This window comes from Phytophthora sojae (genome assembly GCF_000149755.1).
Source record: "Phytophthora sojae unplaced genomic scaffold PHYSOscaffold_3, whole genome shotgun sequence".
Lineage (NCBI taxonomy): Eukaryota > Oomycota > Peronosporomycetes > Peronosporales > Peronosporaceae > Phytophthora > Phytophthora sojae.
In genome coordinates this window covers 368851-391259 of record NW_009258117.1, presented here as the reverse complement: position 1 = coordinate 391259, position 22409 = coordinate 368851, and the positions used below count along the sequence as shown (strand labels likewise).

The window sequence follows — 22409 nt, the reverse complement described above, 5'->3', positions numbered from 1 at the left end:
AGATCTGCTCTACAGAGAGCATTGCGATTGCTGAGTGAGCGCTGAAGAGGATCTCGGCATCACACATCAGAGTGGTGGGGAGTTGGCCAGCATTGATCAGCTTGTCCTTGTGCATGTGCGTGAGCCGGTAGTTGTTGCGCCCTTCGTCGGTCATGATCTCCTTCATGACAAGTTGCAGCGTTAAGAATGTCTTGTTGAGAGTCTCTGCCGTAGTCTCTGCAAACGCGAGCTCAACTTCCTTGATGAGATCCTCCGTGGTCCGTGGGCTGGTGTGAGATTGGAGAGACTGCATGCTGCAGAAGTAGCCGAGATCCAGGCAATTGAGATCTGGGCTTTGGGCAGGTTGGTTCTTGAGTCGGATATTCAATCCGTCGGCGTGTCCAGCAGCGAGCACTTCAGCGTCCTCCTCAAGCACATGTGGCCATGCGTTGTCTTGTTGAATGCGAATGAGAGTGGCCTTCTGATCTTGAGGCCACTTCGCCTTGATGGCAGGAATGACGTCGGTCACGAGCATTCGGCGCGCCAAGGTACGGTTCATAGAGACTGGTTTTATCTCCTCGACACCTGCGGGGCGGTTGACACTCCAGCGTTGTGTAATGTAGGTTTCCACGACAGACCAAAGCCCTATCTTGCCGTCCCAGTCGCCGCGTGGCCGCGCCACGGCGCACAGGAATATCATCTTCTTGATGTGACGCTTGCTTTGAACGTACTGCACGGGAGCTTCTTCCAGGGGTGTGCCGTCCTTGCCCGTCAGCACGTACCCACGCTGGCCGATCTTTTTGACGGAGAACCACTTCTCGTCAATGTGGACTACGTCGAACATTGGGTCGAAATAGTACTGCCCGTCTCCGTTTAGCTTCACGTGGTTCACGGCGAACTTCAGGCGCGCCACCCTATGCGATGCCGTAAGCAGGGGGCGTATTTGCCTCAGGGCCCGCCGTATGTAGCCCTCCTTGATCAACTGATGGACAAGGTAGGAACTTGTATTCGACGCCTGTTGGATCTTGCGGTGGTTCCCACGCTCGTTGACGGGCACGGCTGACACATGCTCGCAGAGGACTGCTCGGTCTAGCTTCTTTCTGCCACGCGCACTCTTTCTTGACTTGACAACTGCAGCGCCGCGGTCGCCCATCGAACTAATCCCTCTCTCCCAAATGCGCGCGACGACGAAACGGCTTAAGTGAAAGTGTGCTGCAGTCTGGGCAATGTCCCCAGGGCTCAGCACACCTCTGGTGCTGCGAAGGAGCAGCGTCTCCCAAACGGCTTGCCGTTCTTCATCGGTTGCTTGCTTCATGGCCAGGAGAGTGCGTCTTGAGCAGGAGGCTGCGTCTTGAGCGGGAGGCTGTAGATCTTCGAATGAGCACTAGAGGAAGTTGTGCGGTCCAGAAAAATGGGCGGGAGATTCGCAATTCAAACGATCGGATTTACAAGGGTATCGTTCTGAACAGGATGCAATCTGATTGGCTAGGTGCGTTATTTTCCGCTCAGAGGTAGTAATCGGGTTTATGTGGAACCATATGCAATCCCTATTATTGAAGTACAGTACCGTACCTTTACTGACATATCCATATGCCAGTCGCATGTTGCAGCAGTTCACGGCCGGTGACGCTTATTTAGCGCGTAGGACTCGCGCGCTCGCTGTGATGTTTTCCTCCGCCTAGCTGAGCGCCGTGGGCCACCACTGTTATCGATACCAGTAGTACGCTGTACGGGCAGCTGTAGCGAAGCGCCAGCCTGTGAAATTGTCGAGTCACTCCGCGCAACTGGAGATCCGGATCCAGCGCCTGTAGCTGCACTATCCAGTACGGACGCTCCTGGCTGATTACCAGCTACCATAACTTCGGTGATCCGCTCGACGTCAGGTGCATCAGCGCTGATCAACGTAGATTCATCAACAGCGGCTCTTGTGGGCTACAAGTGCAAACTGGAGCGACCTCGTTAGAAGCTGCATTTTGCACAGCTGAGGTAGGAGGACCGAACACGAGATCACCCGGCTCGATATGCTGGGGTTGAGGCGGGGTGGAATGGTGGGGAGTAGAGGTGCGTGCAGATCGCGCTTTGGTCTGGGATACCGACCTTACAAATCTAAGCTCGGGATCTGGTATCCCCGGGCACGGAAGCTGCGCGAACTGGGCGGCCTTAACGACATGAAAGCACATGGCTGCTTTCTTCCATACTGGGCACATGCACGACCGCCCTGTAGCGTCCACCACCCAGCCCCCCGCAGGCATCCCGACCCACATGATGCGGGAAAAGTTGACGGAGTTATAAGACCTCCCTGCATCCGACGGCCGTGTAGCTGCAGCGGAAGCGGCTTCGATTTCGTCTTCAACATCGACCGATCCAGGTCCCGGTGAAACCCGGACAAGCACCAAATTACTTCCGGCTACACGATGCACTATCTACGCACACAGTACCTTCTTTTTGTCAGCTGCAACAAAAGAAGCTTTCAGACGCTTAGAAACTTTGGAAGCCCGCTGAAATGGCACCATTGAGGATTCGTATCCAATCCTCGACAAATCCAATCGAGAAATAAGTTCGGTCGGAGTAGCGTTCTTACTGTTGTTGACTAGCTTGAGCGTGTAGTGGTAAGTCTCTAGTGGATTGTTTGTCGCCGCGTACCCGGACGGCGTGTGGTATGCTTGCCAGCGTGAAAATCTCGGGTTTAATAGCCACATTTTAATCACGTGATTGGCAACACGCCTAAATCGCGGACACAAAGTACTGGCGCCCTCCCAGGACGCGATGACAAAAGCGCGCTTCCGCAGATTAGCTGCCTCGTCAGCGGCAAAGTGCAAATCGTACAAATTGCGAAAAATCAGCTGGACCGACACCCCATCCAGCCTTGCTTCGTGTGCATGTTTAATCACATTCTGAGTGACATGGAACCAGCACATTAAGATGACGCTGTCTGGTAGTTCGCTCACGCATGCTTTGTATTGCGCTTTGTCTGCGTCCATCATCACGAAAGCAGGACAAAACACGACGCGAAATTCTTGAAGGACCACACGTTTTAGAAAGGCTAGTATCCACGAAATGTCAACACCTGTGCGTTGTGAGGTATAGCAGTATACGATAGGGTGGAATCCACCACTTAGATCCGATATACCTAGTACAAAGACTGGATATTTCTGCTTCACAATGCTGTGCGTGCTGTCCAGATGCAGCATGGCACGCAAACCAGGATCTCGCTGGATATCCACATAGCGCTCCAGCCGTTGCATGCTTGTCAAGCCAATTCGAAAAGGGCGAGCGACAGATCCAGTACCTAGCACTGGCTGGGTCACATCATTCTCAACCTTGGAGTCACAAAAACCACCAAAGCCTCGGGGCCCCGATCAGCATCGATCAAGTCGTACGTAGATTCCCTGCAAATCTCTAGGACTGGAGCCATCGAGTCCGGCTTGTTTTTCTGTCTCCACGACTTCACAAAGTTCTGCACCTTCTCCAGCTCAGCAACAGCCCCCGGAATGCGCCGATTTCTAATCTCACGACACAAAAACGAGTACGCAAGCTGAGCCATCATCGAAGGCGTGTCCTCTAGTTTGGCCTCAATGTAAGCTTTCATAGCCTGAGTCAGCTTCGCCTCTACAGGAGAGGGTGGTGCATCAGCAGTCATCGTGTGCTCTCCTTGCCCATACACGATCTTAAAAGGAACGCTTTGGCACTTCAAAGTCTTGTAGTGCGCACGGCAGCACTCTCCGGAGGTTTGGCAGCGCTGAGAAGTACATCTTGTCATTTTACACCTCATGCCGTGCTTGATAGTAGCCAGCTCGTCCTCTTACCGGTCGACGTGATTCATCGTACAGTTCACCAGATCGTTTTAAGTTGTAATACATCGTGGGCGCCCCTCCTTCAATTCGCGATACGAAATCGCATCCCCTGTTCTCCACAGCTCTTGCCACGGAAGCCGCACTCGGCGACCTTCGTCGTTCTCGTGCATATCGAAGACTTAACAGGGATATCTAGAAGAAGGAAGGGCGAGTTGTATTTTTACGTTCTTGTTAGCGGTGGTTTTATCCTCCTTTAGAATGGAGAAGATTCTCCTTCGTGTTGGTATTATAATCCCTCTCTTTGGTGATCCCAACCCTTTTTGCGTTAAGTGTACATACGTATTTTTTTAGTGAACCTCTCTGTTTTTATAGTGATTAAATCCTGGTGGCAAGTTTTTGCTCCTAACTCGACAGTATTCAAAGCGGTCCTCCACTATCCATACCGTCAAAATTCCAACGGGGTTGGACTGCTTCCAACCAAAACCGGTCTAGCAACGGTATTAGGTTTTTGGCTCAGCTGATATTTAACCTCACGACCGCCGATTGGATTCCCAGCCAACAGTCCTGAAGCTTCCAGGTTAGTGCAGCGAGTCGAGCAACGCTGCTTGTGCTACCTGTGCTGACCGTGCTGCTGTTGTATCTGCGTGTACACAGGCGCTGCTGGCCGCTGTGCCGTGTGTGCTGCTGAGCCGCTTGCTGCTGGGCCCTGTGTACCGCTGTGTCGCGTGTGCTGCAGTGCCGCCTGTGCTGCTGGGCCCTGTGTGCTGCTGGGCCGTGTGTGCTACTGACGCCGGGCCACTTGCTGCTGGGCTATGTGCGCTGCTGGGACGTGTATTGGGTTGCGCCTCTCGTGGCGTGTGGCTCAAGTGGCCGAGGGTTTGGACGAGTATGGTGCTGTTGATGGATGCGACTTACCCGCGCCCATGGAGCTCGTGAGGTTGAGCGCCAGGCCTTCGGGCCTGGAGGATCGGGTTCAAACCCCGACATGGGCATCAAGTATTATGTGTTTTTGCTTTCTTTTTGGGCAGGTCGGCTAAGAGAGTGCGTGCTACTCCTGTTGTACGCATTGTGTATCTTATTGACTGTTTAGTGTGCTGCGTGTGCATTTAGGTGAAGCGCAGGAATGGCGGAAGGGCGGAATTGGGTGTCGGGTCGACGACTTCGCCTTCGCAGTAGCGCTCGCGAAACTGGTCAAGGAGGACGGAAAGGTGGCCTGCTTTGTGAAGCGCACGCATGGCTTTGACGACCGAGCTAACGACTACAGCCTGTGAGCCTTGTGCAGCCAAGTATTCAAGCGTCTTTATCTCGGCTTCGACTCCAACAGCGTGGACCTCCGCCTTGTACGCTGGCGAGGCCGGGTCCAGCTTGAACCCAGAAGGTAAGCAGAGCATCCTGAATGCAACTGCGTGTCGTGACTCGTGAAGGATGGCTTTGCTTACTGTTGTTGATTCGTACATGCGTGGTACAGCAGTGAACCACTCGAACCACACTGTCGATAGCGCTTTGGAGGCACGTTTGCGCGCGCGCTTTGGCGGCGACTGCTCAACGTCTTCGTGCTGCTGCTCGGTAGTGTTTGTTTCTTGTCAATAGATTCTGCGTTCGCCCCCAAAACAGCCAGCCTTTCCTCTACGCGTGTTTGGCGGAGCAATAGCTCGTCGAGCTGCTGCGACAGCTTTTCGAGATCACGGATCATGTTTTGAGAGGACTCGGCCACTGTTTCTTGTTTCTCTTCTGCAGGTGGATTGAATGCAGCTCGGAGGGTGATCGACCATGCCAACAGCTCGGAGGCCTGTATGTTGAGGACACCAAGGGCTTCATGAATGTGACGGACGTACGGCTATCCAAGCGATGGCGTTCCATCTCGGGGAAGTGAAGGATCAAGGTCGCCATCAACACTTTGAGCACCTGAGGATCCAAGTTCTAAGACACTGTCGGGAAACCAGTGACAGCAGCGAAGCGGAGATCCTGCAGCTTCTCCACATGCGCTCGGACGACTCCGTCCAGGGCGGTAAGGTCTGGAAGTCGGGCGCCCGCTTGCGGGTTCCACCCGCTCAATTGGCGCGCAACTTGTTGATCTTCGTGTGTTGTGTTCAGCATGTAGGAAAACGCCTTGCTCACGCGCGACATATTCCAGCCCCCGCGTTCAACAACCCAGTTCGGGCCAATGCGACTGTCGGCGTTGGCGTGCATGGCCCCACCTCTTCTGAAGGAGTGCAAGGTAAGTCCCTTCGTGAGTCCACTCTCCTTTGCTGCTGGCAGTCCACTAACCGTGACTAGTAGTCTATTGATATAAGCTTTGGCACCAGGGGCCCAGTTGGCTCGACATGGCTGTGGAGTCTTGCATGTAGGTGCTTCCGCAAGCTCGCGGTCTAGCTGCGCAATCAGCCCCAACTCGCCATCGTCGTCTTGGTCGTCGGACGCGGACAGTGCAGGTACGGCAGCAAATTGCGGGAAGGTGCGAGTTCCTGGAGCGTGTTGAAGGGCGAGAGCGACAGCTAGCACGTGTAACGGGCACGTGAAGGGATCGTTAGGATCCTTAAACAGGGAGGTTCACTGTTGCGAAGCAGTCTTCACACGCTTAAAGCGGAGATATATCATACCGCCTAGCATATACGCACAGAATTGTCAGCATAATTCGTGGGGTTAATTAATACAAAAATTCAAAATCCTGCACGATTCGTGCCGGGGTATACACACAGCTGGGCTTTCTCCAATTGCTCAGCCTCAGAACCACGACCGTAGAGGTACCACATCAACGCCACTAGCGCCGCATCCAGGTAGTCGGAGCTGGCGGAAGCGTGCATGTAGAGAGCCGAGATGATAGTCTTTATATATTTCTTAGTACATGGTGGCGCTTGTTTCGTGACACCTTGCTCCGGCTTCTTTTCACAGTACCGATCTAGAGTTGATAGCATCTTTTGCAGCTTCTTAGCTACACATTGGCTCTGTTGCGGGTACAGATCCGCCAGCCAGTTCTTAACATTGCCAAAATAAGATAGCACAGTGTTCTTGGACAGAGCTACTCCTTGTCTTCCTACATTTTTCACTAAGAACCACCCATACTTATCCAGAATGACAAACAAACTCTTACCTGTGCTGTCCTTAGAAATACGATCATGCACTTCTGTGAGCGTCACCTCCTTCTTCGCAAGGAAGTCTTCGAAGGACTTCACAGCCGTCGCTCTGCTTCTCTGGCTGTTCGCAGGAACTTGCGATGCCACCGACATGCCTGTGTGCGTCGGAACGCAGAATGGAGTCGGAGATGAGCTGGCAGGGGTTGGAAACCTATGAATATTTATTCTATTTGTAGTTCACTTGATATTTGTATGGCATGCTCGATATCAAATCGCGTTTCCAACCATATATCGTTGGAATGTTCAGATCAGCGGTTGGCAGTCATTCCCTCGATTTAATTAGTCGAAATTTTAAGCAACGGTAGTGTCTATTGGGTGTAAATGCTAAGAATCGCAGACGACACACTCCTATTGGCCGGAAGCACCATACAAACTTTAAGGTATTTTTCAGGGGTTAGAATCGCAGCGATATGCTACCATATCAAGGCCCAAGGTCAGGTGAGATGGCTACGCACTGTTTTTCAGCCAATGAGCAGCGAGCATTGACCAGCTCCGTTAGCACACGTCACATATTCTGAGAACCGAAGGTAGGTCGATGCTGGGGTCGCCGGGCATCGCTTCGAGCGGCGTGGGCGTGGGCGTCGTCGGAGCAGGAACAGGAACAGGAACAGGAACAGGAGGAGGAGGAGGCAGTGGCGGCTGGAAGGAGCACCTGCTGGACGAGGTGCCCGTGGCCGCCGAGGACGTGGGCGACGCCGTGACGTGCCTGCTGCACACGATCCTCTTCACGCGCGCGCCGGGGCCCGTGCGGCCGAGCGAGGCCACGTGCCAGGCCTTCCCCAACATCACGTACGCGCTGTGCGCCGTGGGGGACGTGAGTCGCAAGGTGGACCAGGCCGTGCGCAGCTTCGAGGAGGCGGTGGCGCAGCTGGGCGGCAGTCTGGCCTCGGCGGGCAGCAGCTACGTGCTGGGGGGCGGCAGCAGCGTCATGACGCCGTACGGCCAGCCGGCCTCTGTGCACTCCATAGGAGGCGTCGGCAGCAGCAGCAGCAGCAACGTGCGCGGCGCCAACAGTGGCTGCATCGTGGTCACGTTCTTCGAGCGCAAGGTGAAGAAGGCGCTGTTCGGCCTCATGTCCAACGAGGAGAAGGCCGTGTTCGAGAAGTGGATCCTACCCGTCACGGTCACGTCGTCGCCCGCTGCGTCACAAGGTGCGGCGACTTTTGGCCCTTGTAGAAGGGAAAGAGAGATGTACTGACGCTACTGTTGTGGCTGCTGCTGCTGTTGCAGAGGAGCGGGAGCTGTGTGCGGGGGAGACGGAGGCGGCGCTGCAGAACGCGCTGCTGCACATTCTGACGGCGGTGCAGAGCATCGAGCACATCCCGATCGCCATGTACGACTTCGAGATCAGGACGTACAATACTCTGGAAGAGGCGCAGGTCGGCAGCAGCTACGGCGGCGGACTGGGCAGTGCCAGCGTGCGGCTCATGCCGTAGATGAGAAGTACTGCATCACTTTCATACATATATTTATCATACTCGCTACGTTTCGATGTTTGATCAGCTTCTACTTGGCTTGTGGTAGGTTATTCACCTGGCGCTCAACGAGACGGAGAACAGTAAGCCCCGCGATGTGTTCAAGCGGTGGCGTGACATCGTCCTTCATGGCACCACGAAGGTACTTGATGATCATTTGATGGGTTGGCTGGACGCTCGCGAGTTTGAGACTCGCCATCTCGGTAAGTTGCAGCGGATTCATCTTCCGGTTGTCCATAATTATGAGCGAGGCCCCTGCAGCGACCAGAAGCCGAGTCGTCTTGATATGTCCATAGAACGCTGCGTAGTGAAGCGCAGTCAGTCCGTCCAGAGTGTCCTGCTGGTCGATGGAGGCGCCATTCCTTAGCAGTAGAGACAAAACCTCGTCCGACCCCGACAGCGCGGCCCAGTGCAGCGCCGTTCTCCCGAGATGGTCCACTTCATCCACGTTCTGCTCACTCCCCAGACACAATTGCGCCGTTCGTACGTCCCCCGACCTCGCAGCGTGAAGGAAGAGCGAGAACCGACCGGGAAAGTTGCTGCTCTGCTGCTTCTGGCCAGTAGTCACGGCGATCTTCATCTGCTGGTTCCGAGTGTTCAAGTAGAGGTGCGCTGCTTGAGCGTTGTCCGCGTCCAGACACACTTGCGTGCAGTACGCCAGGATCACCGTGGACATGGAGAGAAAAATGTATATAGCGGGCGGAACGATGGCCAAAATGAGGAAAACGCGCCGTGTACCGGTAGCTGTACTCGATGGGAGAATCCCAAACACCAGCAAGAAGACCAAACACGGAAGAACCACACAAGTTCCACGAAGACAGCGGTTCCGCAGACAGCACAGCAAGCCCGAAATCGTCTTAGAAGGCGCCTCGCCAGTTATTTGTTTCTCGTGGAATACTGCGTTCTCCAGCTCGTCGTTGTCGAGGTCATCTACTGCTGCTCCTGGGAGGGAGGAAGCCATTTCATCTCTTTTCTGTCTAGTCCTGAGTGGATGGTTAGTTTTCTACAAGAACGAAATCGCTATCTACCAAGAATAGCGAGCCGAGCCCAGTCGAGTGCCATATTCAAGAGCTATTCCAAGAGAAACAAATAGCGATTGTCTGCTATCAGGAAACACGGAGCACGACTCATGAGGTGGGGCCTCCTTTAGCTTCCGACTCGTCCGGGGGCCTTCCATCAACGCGGTTGTATCATGACGAAACTCCGTTGAAATCTGCGCGTGGGTCAACTTCCGTTCACTCGCATCGCCACCTTCGTCATGAATTATCGTACCCTGCCACGACGCAATGGGCCTTTTTGACGTCCACGCCTCACCCCATTGATAATCGCCGACAACACCGCTCGCTTCACCCTTCGCGACCAGCAACTGCTCGACAAGTGTCCACAACTGAAAGCACAAAGTTGCCCAAACGCCCTGCTACGGGCCGAAACCTCAAGAGTGAACTTCGCCAGCATGATAACATGGAGCTTCTCACTCCGAGAACCGCCACAGTCGCCATTCAAGAGGCAATCCGACGTGAACGGACCCAGGAACACTATGTGGACCCGCTGATCGGCCGAAGTGTGGAGCCGCGAGGACACCTTGGACGCGAGAGGAAGACCAGCGGCGTGCTCGAGACCAACACTATCGCCATGTTATCGCGAGCGCGGGTAGTCACGACCGCTGCGATGAACGCTACTGAACGGCTACGAATCCGAGCCTTCCAGGCTCGCGCAAACGGCGAATACGACGGAGCTATCAATTTCTACAAGCGTTTATCCACTGCGAGACCGAGCGAAATCGAGGCGAAGTTCCACCTAGCTGTGTGTTTGGAGAGAACAGGACAATACGCCCAAGCGCTGGCTGCCTATAAACAAGTGCAGAGGCTTTCCGGGGACCAGCACGCGCTCGCGTACTACAACATGGGCAACTTGTGCATGCGCGCCGACAAAATACCAAAAGCCATCGACTACTTCTCGCGTGCTATCGCTGTCACAAAAGATAAAGACGCCCTGAGTGTTCCCACTTCAGCTACGGATAGCACTCAATGTTCAGGTTCCAGTATCGGATCAACACCCATAGCTTTCTATCGACAGCGAGCGGCAGCATACCGCAAGAATGGGGACTTCGAGAACGCGGCGCAAGATTACGTCCTAGTCCAGAAATGCACGGAGACAGCGTCATCTGCAGCCTTGGCGGAGGAAAACGCCATGTTCACTGCAGAACATTTGTACCAGACTGTTAAACGTGCAGCGTCCCCCAAGAAATTATTCCCAAGACAGGAACATATCAGCGACGATGAGGACGAAGTACCGAAGGAACTTGAAATCGACGAGTATGATCGCAACCAGGATGACGCGAATGGCCCGGAGGAGGAGGAAGAAGAAGTGGAAGATGCGCTGACCGCTTGGACAATTCAGCGCTGTTTGGCTATTGCGAGACTGTCACCATACGAAAGAAGTGAAAGCGACCTCCAGTATTTTATCGACTTTATGCAGAAGAGATTCACTGTGTGCGCTGCATTGCACCCGGACGTGTGCAAGTTGCTGTGTCGTGAGCTCGTGATAAGTCCTGAAGGGCGTTTACCCGCGAGGACGCCCATCTTCATGGAGCAGGGCGAGGACACTGAAGCTCGGCATGACCGCGCTCTCTACTTTATTTTACAAGGTCGTGTCTCCATCTCTAAAACGTCGGGTAGAATGTTTCAGCCATCACCACAACAACCCGAAAAACTGGCTGAAGATGATGGAAGATGCGAACAGGATGACGCGTGGGAGTCGCCGTGGAATACTACAAAATCTCTAGTGACTACGGAGTGGGAGAAATCGCAATTAGAACTGTGCGAGCTTGAGCATGGCGATGTCTTCGGGCACCAGGGAAGGTTCACTTACGAGCCACGGTAAGGAAATCAAGAATTCGCTAAAACGCACTGGTAACTCGCTCACCCGGGTTGTACTAATGCCATCTAGACCATACTCAGCGGTAACGACGACGAAGTGCGTGATTGGAGCCTTGTCGTGGCACCAGTGGCAAAGAATTGAGCGAGCGCAACATGAAGCGGAGGTGAGAAATGATGGTATGTTTTCAGCCTGTTACAGTGGGTCTCACTTCATTAAATTTTCTTCAACTTTTAGCGAGAGCGAGCTGCTCGTTTCCTGACTATGACCCCAGCCTTCAGTGGCATCAGCTCTGCAGAAATCCGGAACCTTGCGCTTCGGGTACGTTCATGAAGTACATTTCTAGTCGAGCGCAAAACTATATTATTTCAGCTTACCGTTGTTCATTTCTGTGTAGGCCACGTTCATCAAGGTTGTAGGCTCTAAGGCTGTGTGTTGTGAAGGGCAATCTGTGGACGGTTTGCTCGTTGTGCGAGAGGGGGAGCTCTGCCAGTTCTCCCCAGGAGGTCTGCGCTCACCTCCAGATACGTCCGTATCATTTGCACTTAGCGGTTCTCTGTCAGAACCACAAAGCGCGCGTGCATTCTTCACCCAACTCGAGACGGCCGGCGATCCGCTGAGCTTTTTACGCGTCAACGAGGCTTTCCATGGGTTTCTGCCGCAAAACTACGTGTCTCGCAAGCAACGCGAGCTTTTACGTCTCGCTCTGGCAAGAAAGAAGACCAGCAGGGTCAGACGGACAAGCGTCATGATCAACTGTATGGGGACTGGCAGAGGTGCGTCGACGTCGGAGCCAGTGGCGACAGCGCTGCGGCGTGGCGAATGTTTTTGCATCTCCTCGTCATGGGTCCCCCCGCGCCAATCTCGACAAGACAAACAACCCCCTAGGGGTATCGCCTGCGCGAAGGCGACTTTGGTGTCCGTGGCCACAGCAGAACTGATCTTCCTGTCGTCAGCAGACCTCGTCCAGGGGCTATCAGCCGAGAGCCGCACGCTGCTGCACCGCAACTTGCAAGACATTGCGTTGATGGAGAATAAACGGAAGTACAAGACGGACCTGACACAGGTGTCACGCTATAATGGACCCCCGGTTGGAAGGCGCAGCTCGAATCTGCTCGAGCAGTTTGTGCGCGACACGCACTGGAGCAAATTTAAAGAAGAGCTGGTGGAAAATGTGCTCCGAGGACGCACTTGAGTATCCCGCTATAGACTAGGTAGTGCCATTTTGTATTGACTACGTATTAGTGTTTAGCTGGGCATCCCTCACTGCAGCTGGGCGCCTCTCAAGAATGAGCTGGACGAGCTGAGGGTAGCCACTAAAGTACGCCATCGACAGAGGCGTCCACTTGCTATTGTCCTCCAAATCGACATCCGCCCCACGGTCCAACAAGATGCGAAGTGGCTCCAAGCGGTTGTACATCGCAGCCATGATTAACGCCGTGCAACCTGTGTTCGACTGGATGTCAGGGTCAGCGCCTCGACTCATCAGTAATTGCACGATGCTGCCATGATCGTTCCTCGCCGCGATGTAGAGTGGAGTAGTGCCGTCCTCGTTCGCTTCGTCCATTTGAGCTTTAGCGTCGACCAGGGCACGTACGACGCCCAAATGCCCCTTCTCGGATGCGATTCGCAGCGCCGTCGCCTGTCGAGGACCTTTAGCGTCTATATTCGCACCGTGTGCGAGCAGAAGATTGGCGATATCGGCGTGGCCGCCGAGGGCGGCGCAAATGAGAGGACTCCACCCGGCATGATCCATCACATTCACTGAAGCTCCAGCCCTTAACAGGGTAGTCGCGATCTCCATCATGCCGTGCTCGCAGGCAATGCCCAATGCAGTGCTGCCTTCATGAGCCCGCGCGTCGACGTTTGGCTTGTACTTTACGAGAAGTACAACCATGCCCGCGAACCCCTTCTTGGCGGCGATGAGCAGTGGCGTGAATTCGTCATGACCAGCGATATCGACTGATGCACCGGCCTCCAGCAGCACTCGAGCCACGGTCAGATGTCCTCTCCCCGCCGCAACTTTCAAGGCTGTCGATCCTTTTGGTGTCGTCGCGTCCACATTGGCACCGTGGGCTAGCAACACGCCCGCAACATCTTCGCGATCCAGCCTAGCAGCAACTATCAACGGAGTCCACCCCTCTTCATTCACCGCGTCGACACTGCCACCCTTCTGCAGAGCGCTTAGCACATCGGATTGATTCCCGTATACACAAGCATCGTGGAGATCCATTCTCGAAATGATACGCGCAACCCATAGCGACCGAAACGTGCAGGGTGCAGGGCCAGTTTGGATCTCCTTTATCGAAACGTTTAGAAGACAAGAGCCCTGTCGCCGCTGGGTACTTCCCGGACGTTGCTTTTGTGATTCAGGACAGGACTGGATGCAAACCTAGTGCGACGCAAGTTCAGCTAACCTATCGCTACAGAAATGGCAGAAAAGTCGGTAAACTACGTGACGTGCGTTGAATCAGAGTATCTCCTCCCCGCCAACCGGTCCGAGGCTGCCCAACCGTCGGTTGGAAACCGAGTTTGTGGGTGGAAGCCTACCGGGTAGGTAGTGGAAGTGGATCGTACCAAACGTGTACTTGGTCCTCAGTGCGATCAGTTCGCATTCTTCTATCTCGAGCTCATTTGTCGACGTTCTTCGGCAATGTTGCGGCTGCACGTAAGTGTCAAGACGTTGGCCAACCGAGCCACTACCAAAACTATTCTGTGCAATGGGCACAGAATCAACGTGCCTGTTGACCGGTTTGGAAGGTTTCCCCAAGGTACATTTAACTGCGAGCAACTATTCCGGCTTGCACACAAGACTCCAATCAACCATGAGCAGGAGGATGCCGAGGAGGAGACGGAGTCCGATGAAGGCGCAGACGACACGTCACTCACACCGGTCGAACTTCGCTACGCCATTCCAGCGGACTGTGGTTGTGCCAACATCGAGTTCGTTGACGGGGACGGCGAGGAGGAAGACTGCAATGAAAGCGTCGCTGGGTCCAAGTATCAAGTCACCTACTCCGATTCGAGCTGTATCCAAGGAACCTTCGACCCCAGCGCCTACCTAAACTGTGGTGCAGCCTCTGACACCTACACGACTTGCAGCGTCACCTTTGAAGCCGATTCGTCCGACTCCAGTTTCCCAGACGATCAAGACGATTTTGAGTCGGAAAGTGCTCGCACGGAATCGACGACCGAAGACGAAGAGGAGCCATCGACGCGTCTGCTTGCTCAAGAGACTGCGGCTTCATCGAGCGCGATTTCACCTCGTTTTACCACCCGCTCGTTGCTCACGCTGGCGATCGTGGCGGCACTCGCTCTTCAGTAAACAGCGGCAAGGTAAAACCAGGGTGTCTGTGTTGCTTTAATTGACGTACGATCACTGTCGAAACCATGACTAGAGTTCGTACGACTGCATGATAATGAAGGTCAAGTTGAGATTGTATTCGTCGTATTCTTTTTCAGTGAAGGGAGCCATTAGACTGGCGATTGCGACAGTAGTGAAGTGCTGTATCGCCTATCTTCGCCTTAACTTCGGCCCCTGCACAGCATCAAAACGCGGCCGAAGATAGTGGTTACATTTGGCGGCTCGTGTACACTTGGATAAACTATAGTTGGATATTCGTACCCCCAGTAACTTGGTCCCGAAGCTGGGATTGGCTGAAAAAGAAAATAGGAAGGGACAGACCACAGCAAGGACGAGGAGGCGGCTCACACAGTGGGGACACTCGCGGACTCGCAGACTCGGTGGCGCTCGAGGAGATGGTGGGTGGCTTTATTGTTGGTGTGCTCGTGGGCTCGTGGCGCTCATGTTCTTGTTGGTGCTCGCAGACTCGCTGGTAGTGCTCATATAGCTGGTGATGCGTTCGGAGCTGGCGTTTTTGCGGGGCTCGCGGACGTGGTGGTGCTCGTGGAGTTGGTGACGCTGGTGGGGTCGTAGTGCTCGTGGACTCGGTGGCACTCGCGGACGCAGTGATGCTCTCGTACTCAGTGGTGCTCGTGGTGATCTCGAAGCTCACTCGTGGTGTACACAGAGCTGGAGAGGCTCATGGAGATGATCGTGGGTGTGAACTCGGTGGTGCTCGTGGACTCTGTGGTGCTCGCGAACTCGTCGGTGCTCTCGGACTCTGGGAGATCAAGGTACACTCGGAGCTGGTGGGGCTCATGTAGCTGGTGGTGGCCATGGGCTCGGTCGTGCTCGCGGTCTCAGTGGTACTCGCGGATTGGTTCTCGCGGACTTGTTGGTGCTCACGGGGCGTGTGATGCTCTTGGAGCTTGTAGTGCTCGTGGCCTCGGTGGTTCTTGTGTAGCTCATGTCGCACTCGGAGCTAGTGGTACACTCAGAGCTCGTGCTGCCCTCGAAGCTCATGGCGCACTTAGGGCTCGTGCTGCTCATGTAGTTCGTGGCGCACTTGGAGCTCGTGCTGCTCCTGGTGATCGCTGCTCTCAGACCTCTCCTGCTCTCGGACTTAGTCGTGATTTCAGCTTTAGTGGTGTACTCTCAGAGCTCGTGGTGCTCTCGGGAGCAAGTGGTGCATCGAAGGTGGCATGACGTGTATTCAGTTATATATGCATTGCGTAATCTCAGCTTGACCAAGAGGTCTGTTTGACCAAGAGGTCTACAACTAGTTATCCCTCTCATGCTGCTAAGAACCGGATACGCGGTAGTGAGCGAAAAGCCGCCCGAGTACACAGTGGCCGAGAAGTAGTGTCATCCCAGCGTTCTCGACGTCGGCGGCGTCGATCTAAACAAGAACAGGCACTGGAGGTACATGTCCACCGTGGTTTGGGAAGGACCACTTCAACTTCCAATCCTTGGCCTTCTGAACAAAATCAAGCCGATGCGGTCCACAAGTAGGCACCTTGTGCAACCTGTTCTGAAATGACTGACCCACAACTTGTGGCACAGTGCACAAGTTGTGGGTCAGTCATTTCAAGTTTGGAGTTCTTCGACACACCGCGCTTACTTTTCGCCGAGCCATCATGCCTGCACCGAAGATTGCAGCAAGAACAAACGCGCAGACCAAGCCAACGACGAAGGAGCAGGAGACAGACCAGCGAGCGCTCACTTTCAAGCGCGAAATGGCAAGCGAAACCTTGGTCATGGGTGTCGTCTCGGGGGTAGTTGCTGGTGGTGTAGCCTGCAGCAGTTTTGGAGTCCACGACCGCTCTGCACTTCGGAGCAGCGGGACTAAATCCACTCAAAAGGACAATTCGTGGCAGTTTACAACAAGGGAACAGCGTGACCAAAATCAATCGTAATGCTCTTGTTGTACCTGAGCCTCAGGTACAGTACCTCACATTATTGCGTGTGCTTGGATGGTGCTGATTTACAGGGTTGGGTCGATCATTGACGCGGGTCTTCTCTCCAGAATCAACTGAACGAGCTCAGGATCCGCTGAAATACGCCATGGACAGCACTGTCCAGCCTCCAAAGTCCTCTAAATCTACGTCCGCGTCAGTGTCCAGCAGAATCCGGAGCGGCTCGACGTGGTTGTACATGGCCGCCATGATCAACGGTGTGCAGCCCGTTTGGGATTGTCGGTTCGGGTCGGCCCCTCTGTTGATCAAGAGCTGCACGATCTTGCCGTATCTTTGCTTGGCGGCGATGTATAGTGGAGTGGTGCCGTCGTCACTAGGCTCATCCATTGACGCTCCAGCGTCCAGTAGGTCCTGTACAACTCGCAAATGCCCCCTTTCAGCCGCAATTCGCAGCGCTGTGGCTTGTCGAGGCCCCTTGGCGTTGATGTCTGCGCCCCATTGCAGAAGAAGTCGAACAACATCCTCGTGTCGTCCATTGAGCGCTGCGGCCATGAGCGGGCTCCAGCCGTCGTTGTCCGCTACGTTCGCCATAGCGCCGCGTGCGAGAAGTAGAGCCACACTCTCTAAATTTCCCAACATGCGGGCAAAACCGAGCGCGGTAATTCCATCCCGCGATCGCACGTCAATCTGCGGGTTGTAGTCAAGAAGGAGCTTCAGCACCGCTGTGAGACGGTTCTTGGAGGCGAGAAGCAGCGGCGTGTAGTCGTCGTGCCTCGCGATGTGAAGATCCGCCCCAGCTTCTAGCAGCATCCGGGCAATGTCTTCATGGCCTCCATCGGCTGCCAGTTTCAAGGGCGTCGAGCCGTTTGGTGTCCGCGCATCGACGTTTGCTGCGTGACGCAGCAGCACCTTTACAATAACATTGTGGCCGAAGTACGCGGCTGCAATTAACGGAGTCCAGCCGCTAGCATTCCTCGCTTCCACGTCGATACCAGTCTTCAGCAGTCTCTCCACGTTGGTAGCATCCCCCCGGAGACACGCATCGTGAAGATCCATGTTGGCCCTGCCAAAGCGCGCTTGCTCAAAATGATTTTCACAGAAAAATCGGACGCGACCTCGCTCACAGTCAAGTCATAAGTCGAAATTGGCACAATAGACTTCCGAACATTCTCGTCGTCCCGCGTTTCGTACGGGTGTGTATTAGACAACACGGGCACTTAGTAGAGCAACAATCCCATTCCACAACTATTCGTGAATCGCGCTGCAGTACGTTGAAGTTTTGGTGCTGAAATTCACATCTGAGTTCTTGATGTGGCTCACACAATTATTGTGGGATTCAAGTGTGATGGTGACAGTGAGTGGTTCTCGTACTGAAGTGGGAAGTGTCGAGTCCGGAAGGACAGACGGGAGTGAGCCGCGGACGCGTGATGCTGGCGAGTTCGGGGTCCAATTACTGAAGGAAGTGAAGCTGAATATGCTGGATTTCGTTACCGTGGTGAACCGTCGGTGGAGGTCGATTAAGGACGCTGCTCATTCATCGTGGCCAGACCCAGGGAAATCGGATGAAATCCGAGCACTGACGACTGATGTTCATGAATCTCGACAAGATCTCAATCGCGAAATCCAGGACGTCGTGCAGTGGATGAGGACCTACTCGTCTTCGTCTGTACCACTTGCAGCACCGAATATTCGGCTTCCACAATTCGAATCCGGCAGCAATGAGTTGCCGCAGCTCTTGAGAGGGATCAAATTGTTCATGCGGCAGCTTGTGGTGGTCGTGCGGCGTTATCGTCGGTCTCTTTGTGCTGCCAGAGACTAAGCAGCTACCCACCCAACAAATCGAGTTGATCGACTGGAAGAGTTGGAGGGTATGGCGTCAACCATTGCTGTGCTTCAGGATGATCTTCGAGACGGGTTGAATGAGATGACTGCTACTGCGGTGCTGGTAAGCATCCCGTACTCGTGCCAAAGAGCAGGAAAAGCTGACGAAAACTGTTTTGTCCACCCATTTCTGCCCGTAGGTATCTTACGACAGCGAGATGACCGACACGGATGATGAGACGTAAGAAGCTGTGGGAGCTTATGCGTTCGCTTTGGTTGGGTAGTTGTACGCACGCTTGCGAACTGCACAGCAGAATAGATTATCCGAGGAATGAGTAGTGTTGTGGTTCGTAATCTCGTACGAAGTACTTAAGTGTTGGTAGCACTCAGCCGTTCATGTGTTTTTGTTTTGCACCGTGATGAGGGTATGGATCGGAAGATCAATGCACCATAATCGTTTACTTATGCCGTTCGCTACATCACCTCAACAGCCCGGGAATGGCACTGTGAACCCAAGCTCATTCTGCATTTTGCAACCCAAGCGCATTCCCTCTCTCCACCCTGCTCTACTACGCAGCGCTCATGAAACGAAAATGAACACCAAGTTTTGCGTGACGGCCCTGCTCAGTGTCATCGCTGCTGCTGCTTTGACGTCAGTCGACGCACAGCAGTACTGCCAGCCACAGCACTGCGGTGATACATTCAACGCCAAGAACATGGACGGCTCGAAGTGCTGCGATGGTCAGCGCTACTTCGATGAGTGCTGCGAGTCCAGTTGCCGCACCGGTAGCCCCTGCAAATACTAATGAGTATTGTTACAGAGTAACTCATGGACAACTGCTCTATTCGAACAAACTGAGGCAATACAACAGGTTCGTTTGTTTTGCGATTAGCTGTATTCTTCCCACGTCTGTGCTGCTGTCAAAGCAGCTTCCTTGTAGCGACAGCTACCACCACACCTTTGCGATAAATGGTAAATACATGAAAGTGATACTCTACGTGGTAAAACATCATCAGCCGGCTACGGCATGAGCCGCACGCTGGCACTGCCCAGTCCGCCGCCGTAGCTGCTGCCGACCTGCGCCTCTTCCAGAGTATTGTACGTCCTGATCTCGAAGTCGTACATGGCGATCGGGATGTGCTCGATGCTCTGCACCGCCGTCAGAATGTGCAGCAGCGCGTTCTGCAGCGCCGCCTCCGTCTCCCCCGCACACAGCTCCCGCTCCTCTGCAACAGCAGCAGCAGCCACAACAGTAGCGTCAGTACATCTCTCTTTCCCTTCTACAAGGGCCAAAAGTCGCCGCACCTTGTGACGCAGCGGGCGACGACGTGACCGTGACGGGTAGGATCCACTTCTCGAACACGGCCTTCTCCTCGTTGGACATGAGGCCGAACAGCGCCTTCTTCACCTTGCGCTCGAAGAACGTGACCACGATGCAGCCACTGTTGGCGCCGCGCACGTTGCTGCTGCTGCTGCTGCCGACGCCTCCTATGGAGTGCACAGAGGCCGGCTGGCCGTACGGCGTCATGACGCTGCTGCCGCCCCCCAGCACGTAGCTGCTGCCCGCCGAGGCCAGACTGCCGCCCAGCTGCGCCACCGCCTCCTCGAAGCTGCGCACGGCCTGGTCCACCTTGCGACTCACGTCCCCCACGGCGCACAGCGCGTACGTGATGTTGGGGAAGGCCTGGCACGTGGCCTCGCTCGGCCGCACGGGCCCCGGCGCGCGCGTGAAGAGGATCGTGTGCAGCAGGCACGTCACGGCGTCGCCCACGTCCTCGGCGGCCACGGGCACCTCGTCCAGCAGGTGCTCCTTCCAGCCGCCACTGCCTCCTCCTCCTCCTGTTCCTGTTCCTGTTCCTGTTCCTGTTCCTGTTCCTGCTCCGACGACGCCCACGCCCACGCCGCTCGAAGCGATGCCCGGCGACCCCAGCATCGACCTACCTTCGGTTCTCAGAATATGTGACGTGTGCTAACGGAGCTGGTCAATGCTCGCTGCTCATTGGCTGAAAAACAGTGCGTAGCCATCTCACCTGACCTTGGCGACATATGGATAGTGTCGAGGACCTCCCGCTGCTCACCGCTGCACGACTCGTTGCTCGGTTCTGCTTGGGTGACGACGATCTTCCCCATGTTGCGAGACTTTTGGACGCCTTTTTGGACCCTTTCTCGTCGAAATGGACGCTGGCACGCAGCTACAAGCGCACGGGCAGTCTGAGGCTGATGCGGTACATCGCTGCGCGGCAACCGGCCGAGACGATCGACCCGTTCTACCGCCGCTGGATGCTCAATGCTACGTCGTGGTTCGTTGCTGGTAGAGGGGATCTACCGGCACTTCGGTGGTTGGTGGAGAGCTGCCTCCCTGACGACCGGCTGAGTGCGGCGGTGTACGCAGCGGCGGCGAATGGGCACGTGGAGATCCTCCAGTGGCTGCACACGTTCCATCGCGAGCGGATCTACTGGAACTGCATCGAGATGTGCGGGGCGCTGGACTACGGACATGCGGAGGTGGTCAAGTGGCTGCAGAAGCACTCGCCGCCTCGTCCGGAGTGTCTGAAGCTGGTGATGCAGTCCGCGGCCAAGACGGGGAATCTATCGGCCGTGCGTTGGTTGGTTAATGAATGCCATGCACGAGCGGAGGACGCGCTGGTGCTCGCCCAGAAGGAGGGGCATTGGGAGACTGCGTGGTGGATCCTTGTGAATTGCGAGCTCGCAGTGCGTCACATCAAGTGGGACGGAGCTGCTGCCAATGGCGCGCTGTCCTTCTTGAAGTACGCGTACTCCCAGGGTCTAGGAGAGCCGCGACCGTCAACACTCGTGGCTGCAGCTGCAAATGGGCACTTGGATGTTGTGAAGTGGCTTCACGATGAGGTGCATCTTCCTTTGACACTGGGGGCTATGAGACGAGCAGCCGAAAACGGACATCTAGACACTGTGAAGTGGCTCCACGACTTGAACTGCGAGCGAGGTGACGTCTGGACGATGGACAGTGCCGCTAAGAACGGTCATCTCGATGTGGTGAAGTGGCTTCATGCTAACCGCGACGAGGGCTGCAGCTCCAAGGCCATGTCTTGGGCTGCTGGCCACGGTCATCTCGACGTCGTGCAGTGGCTCCACGAGCATCGAAGTGAAGGGTGCACAGAGCTGGCGATGGACATGGCTGCTGAAAACGGACACCTCGAAGTCGTTCAGTGGCTCCACGAACAGCGCAGTGAAGGGTGCACGTCCAAGGCCATGGATGGCGCTGCTCGTGAAGGTCACTTGGAAATTGTGAAATGGCTACACTCTCATCGCGTAGAAGGCTGCACAACGATCGCGATGGATGCTGCAGCGAGGGCTGGCCATCTGGACGTCGTGAAATGGCTCGATGCGAACAGACAGGAAGGGTGCACCGCGTGGGCTATGGATTTTGCTGCCACTCACGGCCATTTAGACGTTGTGCAGTGGCTGGATGCGAATCGAACCGAAGGTTGCACGGCTGAAGCCATGACTGCTGCTGCAGCCAGGGGTCACATGGACGTGGTGAAGTGGCTACACGCAAATCGAGACGAAGGGTGCGACCCAGCTACTCTGTCGAAGGTGGCGGTCTCTGGTAACCTGGAAGCAGTCATTTGGCTGTACGAGAATCGAAGTGAAGTCGACCCCCACCTCGCCATAATGAAGGCCATCCAGCACGGCCGATTTGATGCTGTGAAGTTCTTGCACTCGAAAGGAGTCGAGGTCCCCGTGTTTGAGGCAAACACCATGTTCAACCGCACCAGTCGGGAACTCAGCCAGTGGCTATTTACTAATTATCCGGACAGGTTCGTCGGCTGCAGCTTACAAGTCCCCACGTGGGACTATCGATTCAACGATTGGTGTCGAGAGTCTTCCCTGCAGCGCATTAGACGTGACGAGGATGTTACAATATGGCTACACGATTCAAGTGTAGCTATGAAGCAGTAGTGAAGTGTGTGTTAAATTGAAGAATGACGTCGGTACTAAACGGAATTCTTCGATCGCGTAGCTACCAGTGCTGAACTTTGTCCAGTAGTCGCATTTCCTTCTCGTACTTCCGCTGGGATCGGCACAA

The 22409-nt window shown here is 54.9% G+C and overlaps 10 protein-coding genes across 10 annotated transcripts; 5 read left to right on the top strand and 5 right to left on the bottom strand.

Moving 5' to 3' along the window:
* Window positions 1–2402: 2402 nt before the first annotated feature.
* On the bottom strand, window positions 2403–3290 carry PHYSODRAFT_494333 (hypothetical protein; the record flags this gene model as incomplete). Its single annotated transcript, XM_009523613.1, has 1 exon — window positions 2403–3290. A coding segment is annotated over one exon (888 nt), but the record flags the coding sequence as incomplete, so codon positions are not given.
* A 3033-nt stretch (window positions 3291–6323) lies between these two features.
* Window positions 6324–7000, bottom strand: PHYSODRAFT_496016 (hypothetical protein; the record flags this gene model as incomplete). Its single annotated transcript, XM_009523612.1, has 2 exons — window positions 6324–6376; window positions 6448–7000. The coding sequence occupies 2 exons, from the start codon at window positions 6998–7000 to the stop codon at window positions 6324–6326; spliced, it is 606 nt and encodes a 201-aa protein (XP_009521907.1).
* A 441-nt stretch (window positions 7001–7441) lies between these two features.
* Window positions 7442–8383, top strand: PHYSODRAFT_285251 (hypothetical protein; the record flags this gene model as incomplete). Its single annotated transcript, XM_009523611.1, has 2 exons — window positions 7442–8058; window positions 8138–8383. Coding segments are annotated over 2 exons (823 nt in total), but the record flags the coding sequence as incomplete, so codon positions are not given.
* A 30-nt stretch (window positions 8384–8413) lies between these two features.
* PHYSODRAFT_327491 (hypothetical protein) lies at window positions 8414–9058 on the bottom strand (the record flags this gene model as incomplete). Its single annotated transcript, XM_009523610.1, has 1 exon — window positions 8414–9058. One exon carries the CDS (start codon window positions 9056–9058, stop codon window positions 8414–8416), a length of 645 nt encoding a protein of 214 aa, XP_009521905.1.
* Window positions 9059–9089: 31 nt separating this feature from the next.
* PHYSODRAFT_312530 (hypothetical protein) lies at window positions 9090–12454 on the top strand (the record flags this gene model as incomplete). Its single annotated transcript, XM_009523609.1, has 6 exons — window positions 9090–9092; window positions 9517–10342; window positions 10469–11261; window positions 11332–11425; window positions 11497–11580; window positions 11657–12454. The coding sequence occupies 6 exons, from the start codon at window positions 9090–9092 to the stop codon at window positions 12452–12454; spliced, it is 2598 nt and encodes an 865-aa protein (XP_009521904.1).
* Window positions 12455–13912: 1458 nt separating this feature from the next.
* Window positions 13913–14584, top strand: PHYSODRAFT_297834 (hypothetical protein; the record flags this gene model as incomplete). Its single annotated transcript, XM_009523608.1, has 1 exon — window positions 13913–14584. One exon carries the CDS (start codon window positions 13913–13915, stop codon window positions 14582–14584), a length of 672 nt encoding a protein of 223 aa, XP_009521903.1.
* A 375-nt stretch (window positions 14585–14959) lies between these two features.
* Window positions 14960–15731, bottom strand: PHYSODRAFT_285250 (hypothetical protein; the record flags this gene model as incomplete). The annotated part of the gene is given in 8 exon segments (XM_009523607.1): window positions 14960–15021; window positions 15088–15183; window positions 15201–15226; window positions 15240–15280; window positions 15344–15459; window positions 15492–15584; window positions 15639–15695; window positions 15714–15731. Coding segments are annotated over 6 exon segments (307 nt in total), but the record flags the coding sequence as incomplete, so codon positions are not given.
* A 2096-nt stretch (window positions 15732–17827) lies between these two features.
* On the top strand, window positions 17828–18337 carry PHYSODRAFT_297832 (hypothetical protein; the record flags this gene model as incomplete). The annotated part of the gene is made up of 1 exon (XM_009523606.1): window positions 17828–18337. The coding sequence occupies one exon, from the start codon at window positions 17828–17830 to the stop codon at window positions 18335–18337; it is 510 nt and encodes a 169-aa protein (XP_009521901.1).
* Window positions 18338–19360: 1023 nt separating this feature from the next.
* On the bottom strand, window positions 19361–20274 carry PHYSODRAFT_285249 (hypothetical protein; the record flags this gene model as incomplete). The annotated part of the gene is made up of 2 exons (XM_009523605.1): window positions 19361–19566; window positions 19646–20274. Coding segments are annotated over 2 exons (835 nt in total), but the record flags the coding sequence as incomplete, so codon positions are not given.
* A 112-nt stretch (window positions 20275–20386) lies between these two features.
* On the top strand, window positions 20387–22282 carry PHYSODRAFT_495928 (hypothetical protein; the record flags this gene model as incomplete). The annotated part of the gene is made up of 2 exons (XM_009523604.1): window positions 20387–21973; window positions 22058–22282. The coding sequence occupies 2 exons, from the start codon at window positions 20387–20389 to the stop codon at window positions 22280–22282; spliced, it is 1812 nt and encodes a 603-aa protein (XP_009521899.1).
* Window positions 22283–22409: the final 127 nt, after the last annotated feature.